Source organism: Pleurodeles waltl, chromosome 3_1 (assembly GCF_031143425.1).
Source record: "Pleurodeles waltl isolate 20211129_DDA chromosome 3_1, aPleWal1.hap1.20221129, whole genome shotgun sequence".
NCBI lineage: Eukaryota > Metazoa > Chordata > Amphibia > Caudata > Salamandridae > Pleurodeles > Pleurodeles waltl.
Window position 1 is genome coordinate 210,801,757 of NC_090440.1, and position 23,520 is coordinate 210,825,276.

General features: G+C 46.5%; 1 protein-coding gene across 3 annotated transcripts in view; it reads right to left on the minus strand.

Annotated features, from left to right (window-relative positions):
• Positions 1-23,520, minus strand: part of CCDC33 (coiled-coil domain containing 33) — an 808,167-nt gene that overhangs the window by 58,880 nt on the left and 725,767 nt on the right. For all 3 annotated transcript variants that reach the window (XM_069222214.1, XM_069222216.1, XM_069222217.1), the window contains exons 17-18: positions 12,961-13,049; positions 1,315-1,446 (exon numbers count right to left, since the gene is read on the minus strand). In XM_069222214.1, the coding sequence (XP_069078315.1) occupies positions 1,315-1,446; positions 12,961-13,049 (221 nt within the window). The remainder of the gene's footprint in view (positions 1-1,314; positions 1,447-12,960; positions 13,050-23,520) is intronic.

The window sequence follows — 23,520 nt, forward strand, 5'->3', positions numbered from 1 at the left end:
TCTAAATCAGGCCCAAAGTCCTTAATGGAAACTACTATTTCAATACTATTAGTTCAGGCACAATACCCGTTATTTCCTTATAGCAAATGTAATACATGCCTGAAGGAAATTCATATGCTACTTAGGTCTGTAAGGGCTACCTGGCCCTGGGTGCATCATCCCTGAAAGCAGCCCTTTGTGCCCCAGCCAATCACGTATTATTAATTCTAGCCTTGGTACTCATCTCCATGGTACAGGATCTACAATAGTTATATCCTCTTCTACTCAAATATACACCAACCAGATCCTGGGATAAATGAGACATCATATATCGACACTCACAGGCACTTAAAGTGAATCACAGAAAATTAGTGCAGCCAATGGATAACAGCTCTGGCGCAAATAATCAAACCAAGATGAAAATAAAAATAATTTAAAGGTAAAATGTGGGAATGTAATTTTAGACATTACAGACACCTACACAAATCACATTGTACAAGTACTTTAAAATATAAACTATTTAAAAAATATAAAATAATGTTCACGACAGACACTTCTATATAAAAAATATTCAAAAATACTTTCAAATATCAAAAGAAATAACATTATTTTAAAATAATGCCATAATTTTAGTTATTGTAGATACCCATAACCATTGTGCATTACATTGTAAAAATGTGAACACATTGCATATAATTGGAAAATTACAAATATGTAAATTGCTAACTTTTAAAAGCAAAACACAACTCATCTCACAGTCCTCTAGACACACAATCAAGGAACACATGATAATACTGCATGCCCCAAATCTATCTCTCTCAAACACAAAACACAACTGTTATTGATGTCTGGATTCATGACATTTTACACCATAAGTGACAGAGGGCACAGCCCACACCATGGGCTGTATTTATATATTTCCATATGCAATGATTGTTGGGTGTGTATTATTTAGTTTTGTTATCCTCAGGTTTACCGTATTTTCCTAATCTTTAAATTCATAGTTCTACATAGCATAGGTGGCAATCTACATTTGGCTTTCGTATGCATAAATATGTCCATAAATGTACTAGAAGTAACGTTACAGTTGTATTTTGAGTTGTACATTTCCCTACCCCCTTATGTAAGAGGTTGGGAACACATATGCCCACTACTAGGTGTAAAGCTCTGCCCAGAGTCACTGAATTACATCTAGTCAGAGATTTGTCTCGAGGTCTAGGCATAAACCTGTGCATGTGTAGATCATTGCCATAGACTTATCTTTGTGAATTTAGCCCTATATCTCTGTGTGACTCTAAGCAAAGATGGTGGCACAACAGCCTCTCATTTTCTTACCTTCTCCTGCTGCTTTATCGTATCTTCCAGCACCTTGGTCTTGCTCAGCTTCTCCTGGTACTTGCTTAACACCGCCTGCTGCTGCTGGTGTGCTCGCTTCAGCAACACCAGCTCCTTCTCTCTGTCATTTTTCTGAATGGGTGAGAAATAAAAAATATTACTGATAGCAAACATGTTTCTTTGGATGAAGTTATTCACCTCCTAGAGCACTCTGCCTCTACACTGTGGTCTCCTACTCCAGCTTTTTGTGACTCATAGCCAAGATACTTATGGCCATATTTAGGCTTTTGTAACCCCTCTGTGCTACCAGTGTAATGTAAGAAACTCCTCTGCCACACTAGTGCAAGAAAATTTGCCACATCAGCCTTTCCTACTTCAGAGACGGGGACACTTTCATTCAAGGTGGTCCCTGCCGACTAGGCAGACCGATCTTGGGGAATAGGTCTAACAAACAACAAAGTAATGTAAAGAATGCTTCAATTTTCTGCGACTGCCTGCATTACAGTCCACATTTTTAGGTCTCGTCTGTGACAGTGTATGCGCTGCGTGCAGTTTCGCTTGTGAGAGATATTGTATACAACAAAGGACCTGCAGCCCTCCCATTGCTTAACATTAATTGGCTTCATTGTCACTCTTATTTGGAGTCTTTTATTTGGGCAGTGTGCAATGGTTTAACTTCCTGTCCTTTTGGCAGGGGCATAAACCACGCGCTGATGGCTTCAGCTTGATTGCTGCCCTTCCGCTGATCATGCTGTGATTGAGGTAAAACCTTTTTTTTATTCTTCCCTGTCATCCTTGTTGAACATCTTGCTATTTGTACCTATGCTTTACTGTGCCTCACACACTTCAAAGCTAGACAGAATCTCTTCCAGATAATGCGTTACCGAAGGTAAGTAACTTTTTCATCTGATAGAGACTTCTAGCTGCAGATTCCTTACCATTAGAATAGATACCCAAGCCATAACCTCCTGGTGGTGGGCTGCAGACAGATCTTCTCATGACTGAATGGGCAAAATGCCCGTCTCTGCGGACCTGATTGTCCAGGCAGTATTGTCTTGCAAACATGTGTGTTTGGGACGCCCACATCGCTGCCTGACAGATGTTGAGGAATGAAACACCTTGTGCTAATGCAGTGGTAGCAGCCTTGCCCTTGGTGGAATGAGCTCTCAAGCCCTAAGAAGGCTGCTTCACAGCCAGCACGTAGCAGATTTTAATGCAGAGAATGACCTAGCACGAAATGGTTCGCTTCTGCACTGCCCGACCCTTTTTGCTCCCACATACACCACAAAGAGTTGGTCATCCACCCGGAACTCTTTTGTGCTGTCAAAGTAGAACGACAATGTTCTTTTTGAGTCCAGTTGATGGAGTCGCTCCTCTTCCTTAGAGAGACATGGTGGAGCAAAGAAGGTGGGCAGGGTGATGTTCGGACCCAAGTGAAATGGGGTCACCCCCTTGAGGAGAAAGAGTTCAAAGTACCACCTTGTCCGGGAACACAGTGAGATACAGCAGCTTAGATGAGAGAGCTTGCATCTCACTCACCCTCCTGGCAGATGTTATTGCCACTAAGAAGGCAGTCTTGATGGTGAGCAGCCGGAGGGAACAGTTGTGCAGTGGCTCAAAGGGAGAACACATGAGAAAAGTGAGGACTAGTTTTAAGTCCCACTGAGGCATGACAAAGGGCATAGGAGGATACATATGTACAAGCCCTTTAAGAGATCTATTTACAATAGGAGGTTTTTATAACAAAGGCTGACCGGGCAGCCGAAGGAACACAGAGAAGGCAGAAAGATACCATTTGAGAGTGCCCAATGCAGAGCCCTGCTAGACAAGGGATAAGACAAAGAGAAGAATGTCAGAGAGGGAAGAAGAAAGAGGATCAATAGATCTTTCTGTAGAATAATATACAAAGCATTTCCAATGGCAAGCGTATACTATCTTGGTTGAGGGACGCCTGGCCCAGTTGTTCTTGATCTTCTTGGGCTGAAGTGGTATGGGCGGAAAGGCATACAGGGGACCTGAACTCCACTTGCGACGAAAAGCTTTGCAGAGTGAGTGTTGCCTTGGAAACTCCAACACGCAATACGGCTGACATTGCGCATTCTCTTTGGTGGCGAACAGATCTAACCAAGGCTCTCCCCACTGCTGAAAGCATCCTCGTGCCACCTCCGGATGGAGATGCCACTTGTGATCTACAAGGCATTGATGGCTGAGTTTGTCTGCCTGCGTTCAGAGAACTTGCCAGGTGTTGAACCACTAGGGTTATGCCCTGCTCTTCCAGCCATGTCCAGCGACGTAAGAACTCTTGACAATGTGTCCACAAACCCACACCACCCTGCTTGTTGCAGTACCAAATTGTGGTGGTGTTGTCCATGAACACCTGCATTGTCTTCCCCCTGACAACAGGAAGAAATGCCTTCAGTGTTAGTCGGATCGCCTGGAGCTCCAGTAAGTGACGCATCTGCCACTACTGTAAACTCTGGTTGTCTCTGACCCAATCGTGGTTCGCTAACTCTAGTTTACCAGATCTCACTCATTCATAAACAATGCACTTCCTTTAGCTCCTTGGGGGATTTTAATTGTCCTTATTTTGGAATGTGATGAACAGTGTGAATACAAGTGTCTTCACCATTCTCTCAGGCATGTTGATTTCACACCTACTTCTGTCCCTGAATTACCACATAAGAACTTACTTACCTTCGGTAATGCTTTTTCTGGTGGATACAGTAGCTACCTGTGAATTCCTCACCTTATGAATTCTCCCAATTCACCAGCATTCAACGGAAAGTTTCTTCCTAGCTCTCCACATTGATGAGTATGTCACAATTTCACGGCTCCGCACACAACTCTGTCTGACGTCATCATGGAAATAAGAAGTCCTCGCCGGCGTGCTGACGTCAGTTTCACAATTTTTTACATGCCTTCGAAGCTAACAGGTGAATACCGACCTCACAAGAACAATATATACCAATCCAAATACAAATATAAACCACAATATTTGTTTGTATAAAAACACCAAAAACGTATATACATTTATAATAAAAGAAGTCTTGCTCTGACAATACAGGCAACGTGAAGGCGGGTGGGACGGTGAGGAATCCACAGGTAGCTACTGTATCCACCAGAAGAGCAAGTTACTTACCTTCGGTAACGCTTTTTCTGGTGGATACACTAGCTACCTATGGATTCCTCACCTTATGAATAGAATCCCAAAGCGGTTCTGCACTTGGAGGTGGGTGCCTGACTAGTCAAACCAAGAAATCCTGCAAAACAGAACGCACAAAATGTCCAATTTGCGGCCATACAAATTTCAGCAACTAGGACACCTCTAGCCAAGGCCGATGTAACAGACTTAGCCCTGGTGGAATGGGCCCTAATACCCTCAGGAGGAACCTTCTTTGCCAGTGAATAACATATCTTTATGCAAAGAATGACATACCTGGAAAGGGTTCTCTTGTGGACGGCCTTGCCCCTCATCTTGCCCACATATCCAACGAAGAGTTGATCATCAATTCGAAAGTCTCTTGTCCTCTCAATGTAGAAACTCAGAGCCCTTTTTGGATCCAAGCAATGAAGTATTTCCTCCTCCTTTGAGGAATGAGGAGGAGGGTAAAAGATGAGTGTTATAGACTGGCCCATATGAAAGGGAGTGACTACTTTAGGAAGGAAAGCTGCCCTGGTTCTCAGCGCAACCTTGTCAGCATAAAAGGTTGTAAAAGGAGGTTTCACACTAAGACCCTGAAGCTCACTCACACACCTCGCTGACATGATAGCCGTTAAGATAACTGTTTTTAAAACTATAAGCCTCAACTGGCAAGAATACATAGCCTCAAACGGTGAACCCATTAAGAAAGTCCGAACCAAATTCAAATCCCACTGAGGCATGACAAATGGGGTGGGAGGAAACTTGTTACTCAAACCTTTCAGGAATCTAATAATTATAGGGGACTTAAATAAGGAAGTTCTGATCAGGAAGGCACAGAAAGGCCGACAGCGCAACTAAATAACCCTCACAGTCGCAACCTCACATCCCTTCTGTGCCAAGAAAAGGGCAAAAAGCAAAACATCAGACAAATGGGCCTTTAAGGGATTAATGTGCCTCTCTCCACACCAAGCAACAAATTTTGCCCTTCTGTTAGCATAGACAGTCTTGGTGGAGTGTCGTCTGGCTGATAAGATAACATCCACCACTTCTGGAGAGAGAGAAAAGGAACTCAGATTGCCCCATTCAATCTCCAGGAATGTAGGTGCAGGCTCTGGAGGTGGGGGTGTAGAACCTGCCCCTTTGACTGCAAGAGGAGGTCTGCCCTGTGAGAGAGACAGAGCGGAGGGCACAGTGAGAGCTGGAGAAGGTCTGTGTACCATACCCTTCTTGGCCAATTCGGGGCTATTAAAATGACTTGAGCCCGATCTTGTTGAATCTTCCTCAGAACCAGAGGAATCAAGGGTATGGGGGAAATGCGTAAAGCAATTGTTCGCACCAAGACATCTGAAACACGTCCCCAGCGCCCCCTGCAACAGATACTGGAGGCTGCAGAATGACAGGCAGTGTGCGTTCTCCTGAGTGGCAAACAGGTCTATCTGTGGAAATTCCCACATCCAGAAGAACCAGGTCTGGATGGAGACGCCACTCGTGATCGGCAAGAAATGCCTACTGACACTGTCCGCACGTACGTTGAGAACTCCGGCCAGATGGCTTGCTACTGTGCAAATCCAATGGGCCTGTGCCCAGGACCAGAGCCGCAGAGCCTCTCTGCAGAGAAGGTACGAATCTACTCCTCCCTACTTGTTGATGTACCACATTGTGCTAATGTTGTCCGTCAAGATTTGAACTGACTGACCGCGAAGGGACGGGAGCAAAGCCTTGAGAGCCAGATGTATTGCCCGTAATTCTAACAGATTGATGTGAAACATCTGTTCCACTGGAGACCAATGACCTTTGATCTCCAGGTCCCCCAGATGAGCTCCCCGCGCTAGAGTGGAAGCAACTGTTATGACCGTGGCCGCCGGAGGTGGGAGGCAAAACGGCCTTTCTTGGGAAAGGTTGCCATCCACAGCCCACCATCGTAGATCCACTGCGGCGTCTCTGGAGATCGTTATCGACTCCTCCAGATCCCCTTTATGTTGAAACCACTGCTTGCGAAGGCACCACTGGACAGCCCTCATGTGCCAACGTGCATGAGTGACCAACAGAATGCAAGAAGCGAGCAGACCGAGCAGACGTAGGACCGGAACAGCCGCTCCCTTTTGAAACATTCGAATCAATGCCTGAATGTCCTGAATCCTCTGAGACGGAGGGTAGGTCCGATTCAATGTTGTATCCAGTACTGCCCCTATGAACAGGAGGCACGGAGAGAGCTCCAGGTGAGACTTGGGCACATTTACCGTAAAGCCCAGGTTGAACAACAACTGCGTTGTCATTTGCAAGTGATGCAGCACAAGCTCTGGGGACCTGGCTTTGATCAGCCAATCGTCCAGGCAAGGGAATACAGATACTGCCTTCCTTCTGAGGTCCGCTGCAACCACTGCCATCACCTTCGTGAAGACTCAAGTTGTGGAAGTAAGACCAAAAGGAAGGACCATAAACTGGTAGTGTTGTGACCCTACCACAAACCGGAGATACTTCCTATGCGACTTCATAATGGAGATATGAAAATAAGCATCCTGCAAGTCGACAGACACCATCCAGTCTTCTTTGTTCGACGCCAGAAGCACCTGTGCTAGGGTCAGCATTTTGAATTTCTCCTGTTTGAGGAACCATTTAAAAATCCCCAGGTCCAGGATAGGCGTTAATCGACAATCCTTCTTGGGAATCAGGAAATACCTCGAATAGCATCCCTGACCCTTTTCCTGCTCTGGAACCAACTCCACTGCACTTAACAAAAGGACTTGCACCCCCTGCTTAAGCAACAGGAGATAATCTTCCATACAAAACGAATGACGGGGAGGGATGGTGGGGGGGAACTCTTCAAAAGGAAGAGCATAACCTTTCCCCACAATATTCAGCACCCAAGATTCCGATGTGATTAACTCCCACTCGTGGATAAAATGAAATAGCCTTCCCCCTATGGGAGAAGTATGTTGCAAGATGGAGAGAAAACTAGGGCTGCTTTCCTTGATGGGTCCTCCCAGAGGAAGAAGCTGAGACAGAAGGCTGCTGAGTGGCTCCTCGCGTTCTAATGCTCCCCCTTCCTCTATAAGACCTATAGAGAGGGTTGGCAGGCTGCTGCATGCTGGAATGTGGCATTCCATGAAAAGAGGACCCACAGCCAAAACCCCTGAATCTCCTAAATGATCTAAAGGGTTTGGACGCTGAAGCCTGGAGTCCAAAGACTTTGCAGTAGCCCTGCTGTCTTTAAAATGCTCCAAAGCTGAGTCAGCCGTGGATCCAAACAACTTCTCACCATCAAACGGAAGATCCAACAAAGTTGTCTGAACATCCGTGGAAAAGCCAGAAGACCTAAGCCACGCATTCCTCCTGGTTGTCACTGTAGTGCCCATTGCCCTGGCAACTGAATCTGCCATAGCCAAACCAGACTGAATAACCTGCATGGCTGCCGCTTGAGTGTCCAACAGGAGTTCATCAAACTGCCCCTGCACAGCCTGAGGCAAGCTTGCACAACAACTCTTGCTGTGTCCATCAGGGCATGAATATACCTCCCCAGCACACAGGTAGCATTGACAGACTTCAAGGCAATACTGCACGAGGATAAAACCTTCTTTGCTGTTTGCTCCATTCGCTTAGACTCTCTATCTGATGGAGTAGCAGGGAAGGAAACAGGTGCAGACTAGGCAGACCAAGAGGCTTGCCCTACTAAGCTCTCAGGTGTTGGATGCTGAGACAAAAACTGTGGATTCCCTGGAGCAACTCTGTACCTCCTAGCCATAGTCCTGGAAACTGCTGGAGTTGTGACAGGCTTCCTCCAAATGTCTAGAATTGGCTCAGTAAGGGCATCATTAAAAGGGAGTAGGGGCTCATAAGACGTAGAGGAAGAATGCAACACCTCAGTCAGAATGTTTGTCTTTACCTCCGATGCTAGTAAAGGAAGGTCAAAGCACTCAGCAGCCTTTCTTATCACGCTGTGGTAAGATGCTGCCTCTTCTGTGAGCTCGCCAGGGGATGAAAGATCCCACTCGGGGATGTATCTAGGCCACTTGCAGAGTCCAGGCCCTGAAACTCACCCATAGGCTCAGGAATCTCTCCTTCCTCCAACAGCTGTTGCCAATACTCCTGCTCCTCCAAGAGCCTCAAGGCCCTCTTTCTCAAGCTCAGTCTGGCCTCCAACCGCGGCGTCGACAGAGAATTACCCGACGTCGGCAATGCCGGTTTCAAATCAGATGGACGCTCCGGCGGAGGAGAGGGTGGAGAGATACTGGGTCTCAATTGGGACCCATCCGGCGCCGGTATCGAATCCATCGGCACCGTTGGCAACATCATCTGGGTTGACAACGTCATTGGTGCCGAACCAGCACCTTCACCTGGATAGAAGGGTATAAACGGGGCCTGTTTGTACGGCGCCGGTGAACCCAGCGTGAAAGGTAATGGACTCGTGGGACCAGCCGGTGCACCAGCAGGGACCATAGCTGTGTTGAAAATGCTAAACATAGCATTAAGAAACGCTGCTGCACTGCTCCCGGAGTCGGGAAGGCAGGAAACTCTTCGTCCTGAGGCACTTGAACCAAATCCAAAGCTTGTACTCCTGACCATGAGTTGACACAGGAGAAAAGTGAACCGGAGGACTCGCCGGGGACTCGAAGACCTCTATTAATGTCGGTGCCGGAGAAGCCTGTGGACTCTGAGGCTGAGGAGTGACTGTTGGACTCACCTCCCATACCATACGGCGCTGTCTCAGAGGGGATCGAGACCGAGACCAATCCCTGGAAGAACAGTGTCGAGAATCGTGCCGGCACCGCTTCTTATGCAACCTCAAGGACTTATGTGAAGAATAGTCCATCGCCTTAGATCTTCGATTACCCTTATGCTCCTTCTTAGCTTTCGCCAAGAAGAGCTTAGCCTCTCTCTCTCTCTCTCTCCTTCAAGGCCTTCGGGTTCATCCGCTGGCAGGACACGCACCCCTCCATGTCATGGTCCGAGCTTAGGCACCAAAAGCAGTCCTCATGAGGATCTATAACCGACATGCGACCCCCGCACTCATGACAAGGCTTAAAGCCTGATTTTTTCAGTGGAGACATTATAACTCAACAACTACTTCGAAACAGTAACTGTTCAAGAGCCAGGAAAAAAACTGTTAGCGTTGAAGGCGTGGAAAAAAGGGAACTGACGTCAGCATGCCGGCGAGGACATTTTATTGCCACAATGACATCAGACCGAGTCGCGTGCGGAGCCGTGCAATTGTGACGTCCGCGTTGATGTGAAGAGCTAGGAAGAAAATTTCCGGGAAAGATGCTGTTAAATGATTGTATGGGTCAATTTCACAAGCCTGTGTGCTTCTTGCCAAGCAACCCCAGACCAGTCACAGCCACCTACTTCGGCCTCCTCAGTGATGTATAGCTTAAATCCTGTGGGACAGTGAGCACAGGACCCATGTCTGGCCATGTTCTGCAGTGTCCAACATAGTGATGGAAGGAATGCTGACATAATCTGACAGTGATGATCGCTTGGGGACACATTACTGTCCATCACAGTCAACAACCAATCTGGGGTTGCTCCCAGTCCAAGTCTATACGTAACAAAATAAAGATGGCATGCAACGCACAAGAGACAAACGTTTTCTGCTGTTAAGGTAAGAGTGGAATAGACTGTGGATCTTGAGTATTATTCCTTCAGTTAGAAGGTCTATGCACCAGGGAATTTGTTGGGGGATGTTACAGTGCTAAGGCATTCTGCAGCACTGTACATTCATTGCAAGAGCATCGAATAAGCAGGATAATGACTTAACAGAGAATGGAATATGTTTAGAACCTTCATAGTTCAGGTTAAGGACCCCATTACAAGCCGGGCAGAGCGGACCCCATTACAAGTCGGGTGGGGCCATATTTCCGATGGAGGGTATGGCCTCACCCAATTCCAGGTTTCACGGGCTGTGGGAATACACCCTGCAAAACCAAATGTGTGTTCCATGCTTATTTCCTTCCTGCTGGTAGCAGGAAGAATATGTGCATGGAAACTATCTGGAAGCGAAGAAACGTGGAATTGGACTTTGTATTTTCAGGGGCTTTATTTTTTCTCTGATTCCTGGGATGAAAACTTGTGATCCCCCAGTAACTGGGATGTACACCGGATGGAGGAGTTAACTCCGCTGCGGTGCCTGAACCACTTTTAATTACCAGGCATATCGTAATGGGACCTAAGACGTCATACAAGTCAAGATAAACAAAAAATATAGGACTTACCTCTCAAAGATCAAATTCAAAGCTGAGCCAGAAGAAAAACATTTTGATGGTTCAGCTACTTTTTGGAAAAGCAGCTTTTGTCAGAAAGAGTAAGAGCCAAGACATTACTTCACTTCAGTGCAGCAAGTATTTAAACCACGTCTGATATGTGGAGAGGTTCCCAGCAAGCTCCTGAGAGAGATCAGCTGTTGGTAATTGGTGATTTTGACTAAGTACCAGCACCTTATTTTACTTTCAGCTAAGCCTGAGTTAGTTAGTTTGTGTTGACTGTCACTTTCCTGTTTACTCTTAAATCCTTGTGCTTGCTGCAGATGGCATTACTTCATAGATTGTTCCTCGAGCCAAACCTCTTATTGTAGATTTTGGTACTGACTGCTATGGGACCACCTATCTCATTGTCTCTGTTTCTTCACAGAAATGTTTTTGGGTCTGTGTGTTTTGTCTTGTGCATCTGGCTTTATTTTTGTTAAATGTTCCAGTGCCGTTGGCCTAGTTTGCACTGAATAAATGTGCTAAATAAATTCAGTGTTAGTTGGCTTTAAAACAGAGTGTTAAAGAAAAAGGAGAAACTGTCTACCAGACATACTGATCAAACTGATCGTAGGTTGTGTGCCTTCAGAATATACAGGGGAATGAAACCTGAAAGATCCAATATGAGTAGTAAGTGGTTATTTTAAGGCCCTAAGGCATCGTAATATTTCAAGAATATATAGTGCACAATAATTACATTCAACTAATAGATAACTTCAAAGCATTAGACATGCATAACTACTGTTTATTGTGACATTATGAGATATTTCAATCATTCCAAAAACCTATTCTACAAGGATTATATATATATATATATATATATATATATATATATATATATATATATATATATATATATATATATGCGAATGGATGGCAAATAATCACAATTTATTATAATTACACACAAACACAAGCACACACGCCACGTCTCAAATGAAAGACCCACTATTAATATATAAATACATTAATTATACCTGTACAACGTCAGTGGTCAGTTTCATGCATTTCGGAACACATTTCAATAAATATACATATAATTTTAGTAGTCAATTTTGGTCTTAATATATATTGCATAAAGACTAATATTGTAGACTATCGACTTCAACTATCATCATCCCGTCTCTCTTTCATAATTAATGAACCTTCTTAAGGCCAATTATAGTTATGACTCGAGGATCACTATTTCCTATTACATTTTCAGGGCACTTCCAGCGTATTTCAGAAGAGTAATGGGGATTTTGTGCTGTTTCTGTGGAAATGTGCAGCATGGTAGAGGGGTGGTTTTGCAATAAAAACACACATCCGTTGCACTATTTTGGGAGGTATTTGATTTACGGGAGGAGGTGTGAAGCCACAGCCTTCTCCCCCTTATAAGATGACCACTGCTCCAAGAAGCTCTATTTACAAAAGTTAACATTACAAAAATAATGCCACGTCAACCGGATAAATAATTATTTCTAGACAGATTTTCGAACAGCCAGTCCCTCAGCCTTTTTGTCACACTTGGATTTTCAGAGCGTAGGTGCTGCCATCAATGTTATATCACTGAAATCATAGGGATTGTGAAAAATCCAAGGGTAACACAAAAAAAAGTTTAGCAAAGGTGCTACGCCCACTCAGCAGGAGAGTGGTATGGGTGTGGTATGTAGCGGGTGGTGCATTTTGGAGCACTGGTGTGGTTGCTCATGATTATTTACATAAAGCGCATTTTTAGTTGAAATGGTCATTACATTTGCATAGATATGCAGTTTAAGGTGTAACTACACATTACACAAACAATAATGTGTGGAAATCCGTTTTCAATGAATATTCATCATTTGCACATCACCAAGTCAAGTGCCTTGATTTATTTTGATCCTATCAAAAGCTTTGCTTCCATCACACCAGAATTACAAAAAAGTACTTCACTTCTTCTTTCCTAATTACTGATAGTTTGTAATATGTGATAGTCCATTTACAGGTATTTATGTTGTTGTGTGTTACAAAATTCTAAACTGACAGCCCAAAGCCTTTCCTTTCACTTCCTGTACCCAAGCAAAATTGTCACCTAGGTCACTTTGACAAAATCCTTTCATTTTCCTGTCAGACACTAAAGTATACATCAGCTTCCAATAAGCATAAATTTTTCAGAAGACAGAGCTTGACATTTGACCAATGTTTTTGATGTCACAGTTGATGTGACAAGATAAACACAACATTTAAATGCATTGTGTTGCTCATTCACTTTCTGAACTCCAGCTTTCGTATTCACACTTAACTTACCCTGATAAGTTCGTTCTGCAGCTGCTGAACTTTGTCCTTCAACTTCCTCAGCTCTTGGGTCTCGCTGGCCAGCTTGTGCTTCAGTGACACTGCAAGAAGCCGCACAGGAACATAAGTAAGGCACTTTCCTAAGACAGTTAGAAAAAGTAGCTCTTGTTGCATAAGCTCCAGCTCCTGGGGTGTTTTGTAGCGCGAGAGAAGCTCCCTGCTGCTGAGGAGTAGGAATGGTTTGTTGGTAGCATGCGCACACCGGGTGCATTAAGGCCTGGGGCTCTGGACAGTCTTAGTGAGAAAAGCCCCCTGCCCCTGAGGTGTACAGACACCAATTGAGTGGTGCAGGAACGGTTTGTTAGTGACATGTGCAGACCCAGTGGATTAAGGACTTAGGCCCATATTTATACTTTTTAGCGCCATATTTGCATAGTTTTTTGACGCAAATGCGGCGCAAACTTACAAAATACAATGGTATTTTGTAAGTTTGTGCCGATTTTGAGTCACAAAACGACGCAAATGCGGTGCTAAAAAAGTATAAATATGGGCCTTAGTCTCGGGGTAGTGTAAGTGTGAGAAGCTCCCTGTGCAAGAGGTGTGCAGACACATTGTGATGCTCTGCGCAGTGAGTTAGAGAGAGAAGCTCCCTTCCCTTGAGGTGTGCAAACACACCATGAGTTTCCGGGTCATGTTAGTGAGAGAAGCTTCCTGCCCCTGAGGTGTACAGACAAAATATGAGCACTGCAGGAATAGTATGTCAACGACAAGTGCCGACCCAGTGCATCAAGGCCTGGGTAGTGTTAGCGAGAGAAGTGTCCTGCTGTTGTGCTGAGCAGGCACATTGTGACTGTGGAAGGAATGGTTTCTTAGTGACATGTGCAGGCCCTGTGCATTAAGGGCTGAGACTCTGGATAGTGTTAGTGATAGAAGCTCCTTGCTCTTAGGTGTGCAGACCCACTGTGTGGATCCGGGTAGTGTTAGTGTGGATCTGGGAACTGAGAAGCTCCCAGTTCCTGAAGTGTACTGGCACATTGTGGGGCTCTGAGTAGTGTATTATTGAGAGAAGCTTCCTGCCCTTGAGGTATGTAGACACACATTGGGGCTCTGGAGTGTGTTAGTGAGAGCAGCTCTCTGCCGCTGAGGTGTGGAGACACACTGTGGGGCTCAGGGTAGTGTGCTAGTGAGAAAAGCGTCCTGCTGCTATGGTGAACAGGAATATTGTGACTGTTGCAGGAATCAGGGGTGTAGCTTGCTCAGTATGATTGGGGGGAGTGTTAGCTTCAGATTTACTGACAATCATGCTGGCACAGGGTGTTAAAAATACATTATACGACAAGCAAGGCACACAAGAGGGGCTTAAGAGGTAGTGGAAAGAGAGAAGAATGTTTATTGGTGGGTGTACTAAGTGAGAGAAAGTGCATTATTTTGCAAAATATCCAACTTTTTTTTAGTCTTTCCAAACAGAGAGAGGGAGAGAGTGTGTGTGTGTTTTTGTCCTGGTGAAATCCGACATACACCTCACCATACCCGACTGAAAGCACCTGCACCCAACTATTTAATACAAAATACATTTGTAAGGGGGGTGGAATGCCCCCCCCCACCTGCACCCAACTATTTATCACAAAACACATTTGTAAGGGGGGTGAAACGACCCCCCGCCCCAAGAAGCTACGCACCTTGCAGGAATAGTTACTTAGTGACATGTGCAGACACTGTGCATTAAGGCCTGGGGTTCTGAGTAGTGTTAGTCATGAAAAAATGATTTACCTTTGGTAATGCGTTGTCTGGTAGAAGCTATATCTAGCTGCAGATTCCTTACCTTTAGAATTTCCAGCCGTCAGCTTGGAATCTGGAACTTTTGCTGAGCAATACCCCTGTGTGCGCCGTCGGGTGGCGTCATTCGGATCCAAATGGTGTCATTGGAGTCATCTATGACGTCAAGGTCACCTATAAAGTCACCACCCAGGCACACGTATGTCAGTACTTTACCACAAACTTCCACGCCTAAAGCGCAGAGCCATGGAAAAAACTGACAGTTTGTCTGTGCGAAAAACTAGCACTCTGAAAAGGACAATCCTTAACCCTAGTAAATGAGTCCACAGAGCAGAGAGGCATGGGTGGGTGTAAGGAATCTGCAGCTAGATACAGTCTCTACCAGATAATGCGCTACCAAAGGTAAGTAACTTGTTCATCTGATAAGAAGTTCTAGATGCAGATTCCTTACATTTAGAATAGATACCCAAGCCATAACCTCCTGGTGGTGGGCTGCGGACAAATTCACCTCAAACTAAAAACTCCTGCAGGACCGAACGGGCAAAGTGCCCGTCTCCGCGGACCTGACTGTCCAGGTAGTAGTGTTTGACAAACGTGTGCCGAGACGCCCACGTTGCAGCTTGACAGATGTCTAGGACTGGTACATCTCTTGCTTACAGATTGGTAGCAGCTTTGCCCCTGGTGGAATGAGCTCTCAAGCCCTCAGAAGGCTGCTTTTTGGCAAGAGTGTAGCAAATTTTTATGCAGAGAATGACCCGGCACAAAATGGTTTGTTTCTGCACTGCCCGATCTTTCTTTACTCCCACATACCCAACAAAGAGTAGGTCATCCACCCAGAACTCTTTTGTGCGGTCAAGGTAGAACAACATCGCTCTTTTTGGGTACAGTTGATGGAGTTGCGCCTCTTTCTTAGAGGTATGCGGAGGAGAAAAAAAGAAGGTGGGCAGGGTGATGTTTTGACCCAGGTAAAATGGGGTCACCACCTTAGGGAGAAAAGAGGCACAAGTGGGAAGCACTACTTTGTCCGAAAACATGGTGAGATACAGAGGTTTTAATGAGACAGCCTTCATCTCACTCACCCTCCTGGAAGATGTTATTGCCACTAAGAAGGCTGACTTGATGGTGAGCAGCCGAAGGGGCAAATATGCAAAGGCCCAAAGGGAGCACACATTAGAAAAGTGAGAACCAGAGTTAAGTCCCAATGAGGTATGATAAAGGGTGTAGGAGGAAACATATGTACAAGCAATTTAAGGAATCTATTTACAATAGGAGATTTGAATAAAGAAGGCTGATCGGGCAGCCGGAGAAAAGCCGATAAGGCAGAAAGATATACCTTGAGTGTGCCTAATGCAGAGCCCTGCTGGGCAAGGGACAAAATAAAGAGAAGGATATCAGAGAGGGAAGCAGAAACAGGATAAATAGATCTTTCTGTACAATAAAATACAAAGTGTTTCTAATGACAGGTGTATACCATCCTGATGGAGGGACGCTTGGCTACCACATTAACTTAACAAAATTCTGGAGGAAGGTCGAAGGCTGTCAACTGCCTCCACTCAATCTCCAGGCATGAATGTGCAGAGTTGACAGGTTCAGGTGGAGAACCTTCCCCTACTGCTGCGACAGAAGATGCTCCTAAAGGGGCAGCCTGACTAAAGGATCGATGCTCATTTTCAGAAGCTCGGGATACCAGACTCTCCATGCCCAGTCCCGAGCCACCAGGATTACTTGGACCCAGTCATTCCTGATCTTCTTGAGAACTCTGGGCAGAAGCGGTATGGGCGGAAAGGCATACAGGAGACCTGAGCTCCACTCACAATGAAAAGCATCACCGAGCAAGTGCCGCCTTAGAAACTTCAACACACCATACTGCTGACATTGCATGTTCTCACTGGAAGCAAACAAATTTAACCAAGGCTCTTCCCACTGCTGAAAGAGTCCTTGTGCCACATCCGGATGGAGATGCCACTCATAATCCACTAGGCATCGATGGCTGAGTTTGTCTGCCCTGGCGTTCAGAGAACCTGCCAAGTGTTGAACCACCAGAGTTATGCCCTGCAGTTCCAGCCATGTCCAGAGGCGCTAGGCCTCTTGACAAAGGGTCCACGACCTCACACCAACCTGTTTGTTGCAGTACCACATTGCGGTGGTATTGTCCGTGAACACTTGCACTAACTTCCCTTTGACAACAGAAAGAAATGCCTTCAGTGCTAGCTGGAACGCCCACAGCTCCAGTAAGTTTATATGGAGTCCGGATTCCGCAGGAAGGGTGAGAAGTCTGCCTCTGACCCAATCGTGGTTCTTTAACCACCACTGCAGATCTTTTGCAGTACTCTCCGAGATCTGAACCATGTTGGAGAGATTTCCCTGATGCTGCGCCCACTGGAACTGCAGGTCCCACTGCAGAGCCCTCACATGCCATCTGGCATGTTTTACTAAGAGGATCCAGGAGGCCATGAGGCCCAGCAGCCTCAGAGTCTGTCTCACCGAAATCCAGGATTGAGGCAGAAACATTGGAATCATAACCTGAATATCCTGTACTCCCTGCACTGTGTCCAGAACAGCTCCGATGAAAAGGAGCATCTGAGAGGGAGTCAAGTGTGACTTTGGCACATTTAAAGTGAATCCCAGTGATTGCAGGAGGTTCGCCACAGTCTGAAGGTAGGTGATGACAACCTGGGGTGAAGGAACCTTTAACAGACAGTTGACGAGGTAGGGAAAAACTGAAACCCCTAATATGCGCAGTTGGGCTCTGACAACCGCCATCACCTTGGTGAACACCCAAGAGGCACTGGTAAGGCCGAAGGAGAGCACAGCAAACTGAACGTGCTTGTGGCTCATCTTGATCCGCAAGTAACGTCTGTGGGCAGGCAGGATGGGGATATGGAAATACAGATCCTGCAAGTCCAACGCTACCAGTCTCCTTGGTGTAAGGCAGACAAGACATGAGCTACAGTAAACGTTTTGAATTTCTCCTTTTTGAGGAAGAGATTGGTGTCCCGTAAAACCAGAATAGGGTGAAGACCCTTGTTCTCTTTGGGTACCAGAAAGTAGCAGGAATAACAACCACTGCCTACTTCTGATATCGGAACCCTTTCTATGGCTCCCTTGGCAAAGCGAGCCGCAACTTCCTCGCAGAGCAAAACCAAGTGATCCTCAATCAGCTGTTCTTTCAAGGGAGGCATTGTGGGAGGAAAGGCAGGAAGGGGAGGGAATCGCCTTTCTGTATAATCTGCAAGACCCATTTGTCCGATGCTATGGGCCTCCAGTGAAGGAGATGAAATTGAATCCTCCCTCCAAATGGATTTACATGGTCTTGCAGAATCACACCAGAAGGGCTTAGGTGCTGAAGAGGCAGGGGGCTGGGTGGAGGAAGACTTCTGGCTAGGACAGTGGCACCGTGCCCCTCCCGTAGCCATGGAAGGGACGAAAGGCAGACTGTGGGAGAGGGGCAGCCGAGAGGCATAAGGACTTAGCCGTAGCCCGAGAGTCCGTAAAGCGCTCCTGCCTTCCAGACAAATTTGCGGGACCCATCGAAGGACATGTCCATAAGGTTTGCCTGGACACCCCCCCAAAAAGCCAGATGTACACAGCCAGGCATGGCATTAAAGGCCCACTGCCGATGAAATTGTGCTACCCAGCGAGTCAGTGGTGTCCAAACCACACTTTATGGCAAACTTTACTGCACCTCTCCCGTCATTAACTGCTTGAGAGAGAATGGCTCGCATGTACTTAGGGACATGAGGCGGCACCTGCGCCACTGTATCCCATAATGTGTGGGGAAAACGTCCCAATAAGCATGAGGTGTTTACCGACCTCAATGTTAGGCTCCTGGAAGAAAACATTTTCTTTGAAAGCTGGTCCAGCCTCTTAGATTCCCTATCCAGAGGTGCAGAAGGGAAGGTGCCCTGGGAAGTGGATGGTTGGACTACCAAGCTCTCCGGAGTGGGGTGTTGGGTGAGGAAATAATTGTCCTATTTACAGGAGCACATGTGCTGGGTTTGGATCACGTCCCCAGCAGGACATCAGTGAGGGCTTCATTAAAAGGCAACACTGCATCTGATGTGGATGCCTCTGGCTGGAGCACCTCTGACAGGAAGTTTGTATTGACCTGCACCGAGGGCAGTTTGAAGTCAAGGACCTCAGCTGCCCAATGCACCACTATTGCATATGATGCACCCTCCTCTGTAGCCACAGTAGGAGGGGAGAGCAAGCCAGTATCTGGAGAGGTATCCAGTCCACTGGACTCCCCTAGTTCCTCATGCCAGTCAAAAGGCTCCATATGGGTTTCTAGAGGGTCCAAATACCCCTCCCATTCGTCACCAGTGCCTGGCTGATTGAGCAAATATTCAGACAATTATTTGGCACCTGTGAGCACCTTCGGCACCGAAATCAGCATCATGCGACACATTCCGGTTCCGGATAATCAGTGATGAGAATAGGGCTGGCGCCTCCGGTGGGCGCCAGTGGCACCAGGAGTGTTGAAGTTGGTTGCGGTGCCTATGAAGGTCTACTGTGTGAAGCCGGTGCCGTTTCTGATGCAGAATTGGATCCATGAGACACCATCGAAGCCGAGGATGAAGCCACTGGCGTAGAACCTGATACGGCCTCCGCCGACCTCACAGGGCCCGAAGGCACACCAGAAGGGCTTGCCTGCTCAAATCCAAGGCGCATGGCATGGTAAAATTCCTTTAGCTGAGCGGGGCCAGGAAGGGAGGAAGGCACAGGGTCGGTCCGGTCAACGATTCTGAGGAACTGTGCCTAGAACATAGACGTTCCTGAGTCGCCTTGTCGGTCGACGGGTGAGGCGAAGTCAAAGTCGGCTTCGACTTCTTCTTCTTGTGCCTCTTCCCCGAGTGACCGGAGAACCTCGAGTTGGATAAAGAGGGCTTGGGGCTCCTGGAACAGTCCTGTAACCTTCTCCTTGACTTGGACTGTGACCTCCGAGGAGTCATGCCTGCCGATGTCGACTGCAGTCCCGCCAATATCTTTAGGGGCCACTTTCTCAAAGTTTTCGGAGCTATGACCTGGTAGTCTGAGCACGACTTCGAGTTGTGGTCGCACTCGAGACACCAAAGGCATACCTGATGGGCATACTTCACCAACATGGTGTGATGGCAGGCGTCACACAGCTTGAATCCCATCTTCCTCTAAGTCATCCTTCGCACAGACTAAAAACACTCGACAAAAAGGTCAAAAAGGCCTGTCAAAAATGACAGTAGGGTAGCTCTATTCCAGATCTGCACTTAACTGGCACGGAAGGAAAAGAACTGATGTACACACGCCTGGGTGGTGCCTTTGTAAGTGACTGTGATGTCACAGAATGCTCCAATGGCACAGACGACGCCACGCATATCCAAATGACACCACCCGATGGCACGCGCAAGGGCATGCTCAGCAAAAGTTCCAGATTTCAAGCTGATGCCTGGAAATTCTAAAGGTAAGGAATCTGCAGCTAGAAGTCTCTATCAGATAAAAGCTCTCTGCCCTGAGGTGTGCAGATACTCTGTGGGGCTCCGGGTAGTGCATGTTAGTGAGAGATGCTTCCTGCCTCTGTGTTGTGCAGACACAGTGTGAGTGGTGCAGGAATGGCTCTTCAGTGACATGTGCAGACCTAGTGCATTAAGGACTGGGGCTCTGGGTAGTGTGTTAGTGAGAGAAGTTCCCTGCCTCTGAGGTGTGTACACACCGTGGGACTTTGGGCAGCGTGTTAGTGAGAGAAGCTCCCTGCCCTTGAGGTGTGAAGACACATTATGGGCCTCTGGCTAGTGTTAGTGAGAAAAGCTTCCTGCCCTTGGGGTGTACAGACACATTGTGAGTGGTACAGGAATGGTTTGTTAATTACCTTTGCAGGCCCAGTGCATTATGAGCTGGGACTCTGGATAGTGTTACAGAAGCTTTCTTCCCCAGAGGTGTACAGACACAATCTGAGTGGTGCAGTAATGGTTTGTTAGTGACATGCACAAATCCAGTGGATTAAGGACTGAGTCTCTGGGTAGTGTTAGTGAGAGAAGCTCATTGTGCCTGAAGTGTGCAGATACACTGTGAGGCTCTGTGTGGTGAGTTAGTGAGAGAAGCTCTCTGCTCTTAAGGCGTGGAAACACACTGTGGGGCTCTAAGTACTGTTAGTGAAAGAAGGTACCTGCCCCTGAGGTGTACAGACAGAATGTGGCGCTCTGAGTTGGGTGTTAGTGAGAGAAACTCCCTGCCACTGAGGTGTGCAGACACACTTCTGGGCTTTGGGTAGTGTGTTAGTGAGAGAAGCTTCCTTCCGCTGAGGTGTGCGTTCACACTACATCAAGCTCATATTTATTTGCTAACATTCACAAACTTACAGGCTCTATCAAACACATCCATGCCTACTGTCTTGTCATCTTGTCTATGGGAGAGAGCTGTTCTAATCTCTTCAGGTGCCTCGTGGACCAGGACACAGACACAACAAACTCAGGATTTGGATAATGTCAGCCTCTGGAAGAAGCTCCAGTATGAGGTAAGGAACGTGCAGGGGTGTAGCTTGGTCAGTAACATTGGTGGAGGGGAACGGGGTGAACTTCATTTGCATATAACGTTAAAATACATGATATGACAAGCAGGGCGCATATGAGGTGCCTAAGGGCAGTGGAAAGGGACGTGAGTGCGGTTTGGTAGGGGCAGCAAGTGAGAGAAAACACAATATTTTGTAAGCCAACCAACATTTATGAGGAATTTCAAAACAGAGGGAGAGAGCATGCATGTGCGTTTTTGTCTGTGTGAATGTAAAAATTCCTGGTGAAATCTGACAGATTCCTCACCATACCCGACTGAAAGCACCCATACCCAACTACATTTATTAGGGGGTGTACCACCCTATACCCCAGCCTCTGAAGCGACGGCCCTGGGAATGTGTTCATGTACGCCTGCTTTGTGGACCAATCATGGGAGACTGACTGCTTGCTGTAAGTGGCGCTCCTGGAGCTGAAGGGACAACTATTTCTAAAGAACTCTAGAACATGCACAACCATAATCGGGCCTAGACAACTGCAGACTCCCTGAAGATCAGACTGTGGCCAGGGCTAGAGGTCGTGTGGCTTAGGCACTGCCGTTCTGCAATTAGAGAGAGTCAGAGGGTGTCTCTTAACAAACGTCTTCTGAAACGCTCTAAAGCTAAATATATTGATTAGTGAGAGAGCGCAGGAGGTTGACTTGAGCCTGAAAGTTAATATATCAAAGAGAGAAGCAAAGCCCACCTGTCTCTGCAATCCTCCTGGGCAGGGAGAGTTCTGTAACTATGTCAGCGCCAGGGCACGGAATAGACTGTAACCTATCCAGTGAAAGGTGCGTTAGGCTACATGTCCATTGCCACTAACTCCAGAATTACCCTTTTTCAAGTGGGTCTTCCTCGCTAAGTGCAGACAGTGGAGCAATCGATTAGATGGCACACACAGCATTGGTATCCCTCATTTGTTACGCTCATCTTAGCTATTCCTTATTTGCCACAGACAGCAGAACTATTCCTCATCTGCCAATAGAGGATAGAGTATCTGGATAGTGTACCTGTCTGTTGCTATTTCTGTAGGGTCTCGACATCCATCACCTATCCCAGGGAGTCTGCAAGATGTAGATGCACGGACAAAGGGACTGATTTAGATATTGGTGGACGGGTTACTCCTTTACAACGGTGACAGATATCCCGTCCACCAAAATCTAAATCCCATTAAATCCTATGGGATTTAGATTTCGGCAGATAGGATATCTGTCAACATTGTGACAGAGTAACCTGTCCGCCAATATCTAAATCAGGCCCAAAGACATTAGAGGGACTGGGAATCATGAGGTCTTTGGGAACAAGAGCCTCGGGTGACTATGATGGGACAGGGGGAACAAGAGAACCACAACAGCCACCCCTTTAAGAAAACCTCTGAGAACATAAACCACACCCTTGAAACCAACCGGTCACATCAATGTGGTTCGGAAACAGAATTCTGCATGGAGAATCTCCACTGGATAAATCACAACCGTAGACTGATACCTGCACAGTTATTATTTATTTTTTGGTTGATACAAAAAACTCAATAAAGTGGTAGAACACCTGTTTGCACAAAGTGCCAAGAGGCATAGTAACTGGCAAATGCTGTGCTATACAAGTACTAAGTAGCGTAGTGCGGGAAATTTCTACCTTCTACACCTTCCTGCACAAAACAATCTTTAATGCGATTTGCTCCTTCTATGTGTGCTACAGAATGCAACACACATTAAAAGAGCAAAAACCGAGAAGTGAAAGCATTTCTTCTCGTTGTGCCAAGCTAACGTCACCCCTAGGATGGCGTTGGATTTGGTGCTGCCTCAGGTTTATGAAAACTCGTAAATCTGGGGCAGTGTCAAAATGCAATGGGTGTTGCTAAGGAACGCCCACAGCAACACCCATTGCACGCCCCTTACACGCAAAGTGCTGCGTGTTAAGGGGCCTTATTTACAAGGTGGCGTTAAGCCATAAAAAGTGGCCTTGGAAATATGGCACGGAGTATAGCACCACCGGAGCATCACAAAAAGTGACACTCCAGTGGCGCTAGGGGCGTGTAAATATGCCCCTTAGGATGTTAGTAAGAGACACTTTCTGCCTCTGAGCTACATCCACACAAGATATACACACACCACGTACTAAAATGTGGGGGCGGTTTGTTATAAGAGATAACTCTTTCCTGTGAGGTGTAATAGCACACTCAGGAGAGGTATGCAGTGCTTTGTAGGAGTAGGGCGGTGCTTGGGGGGTTAATTAAAAAAATAAAAAACACTTACCTGCATCGTGCTGCCCCCACCACC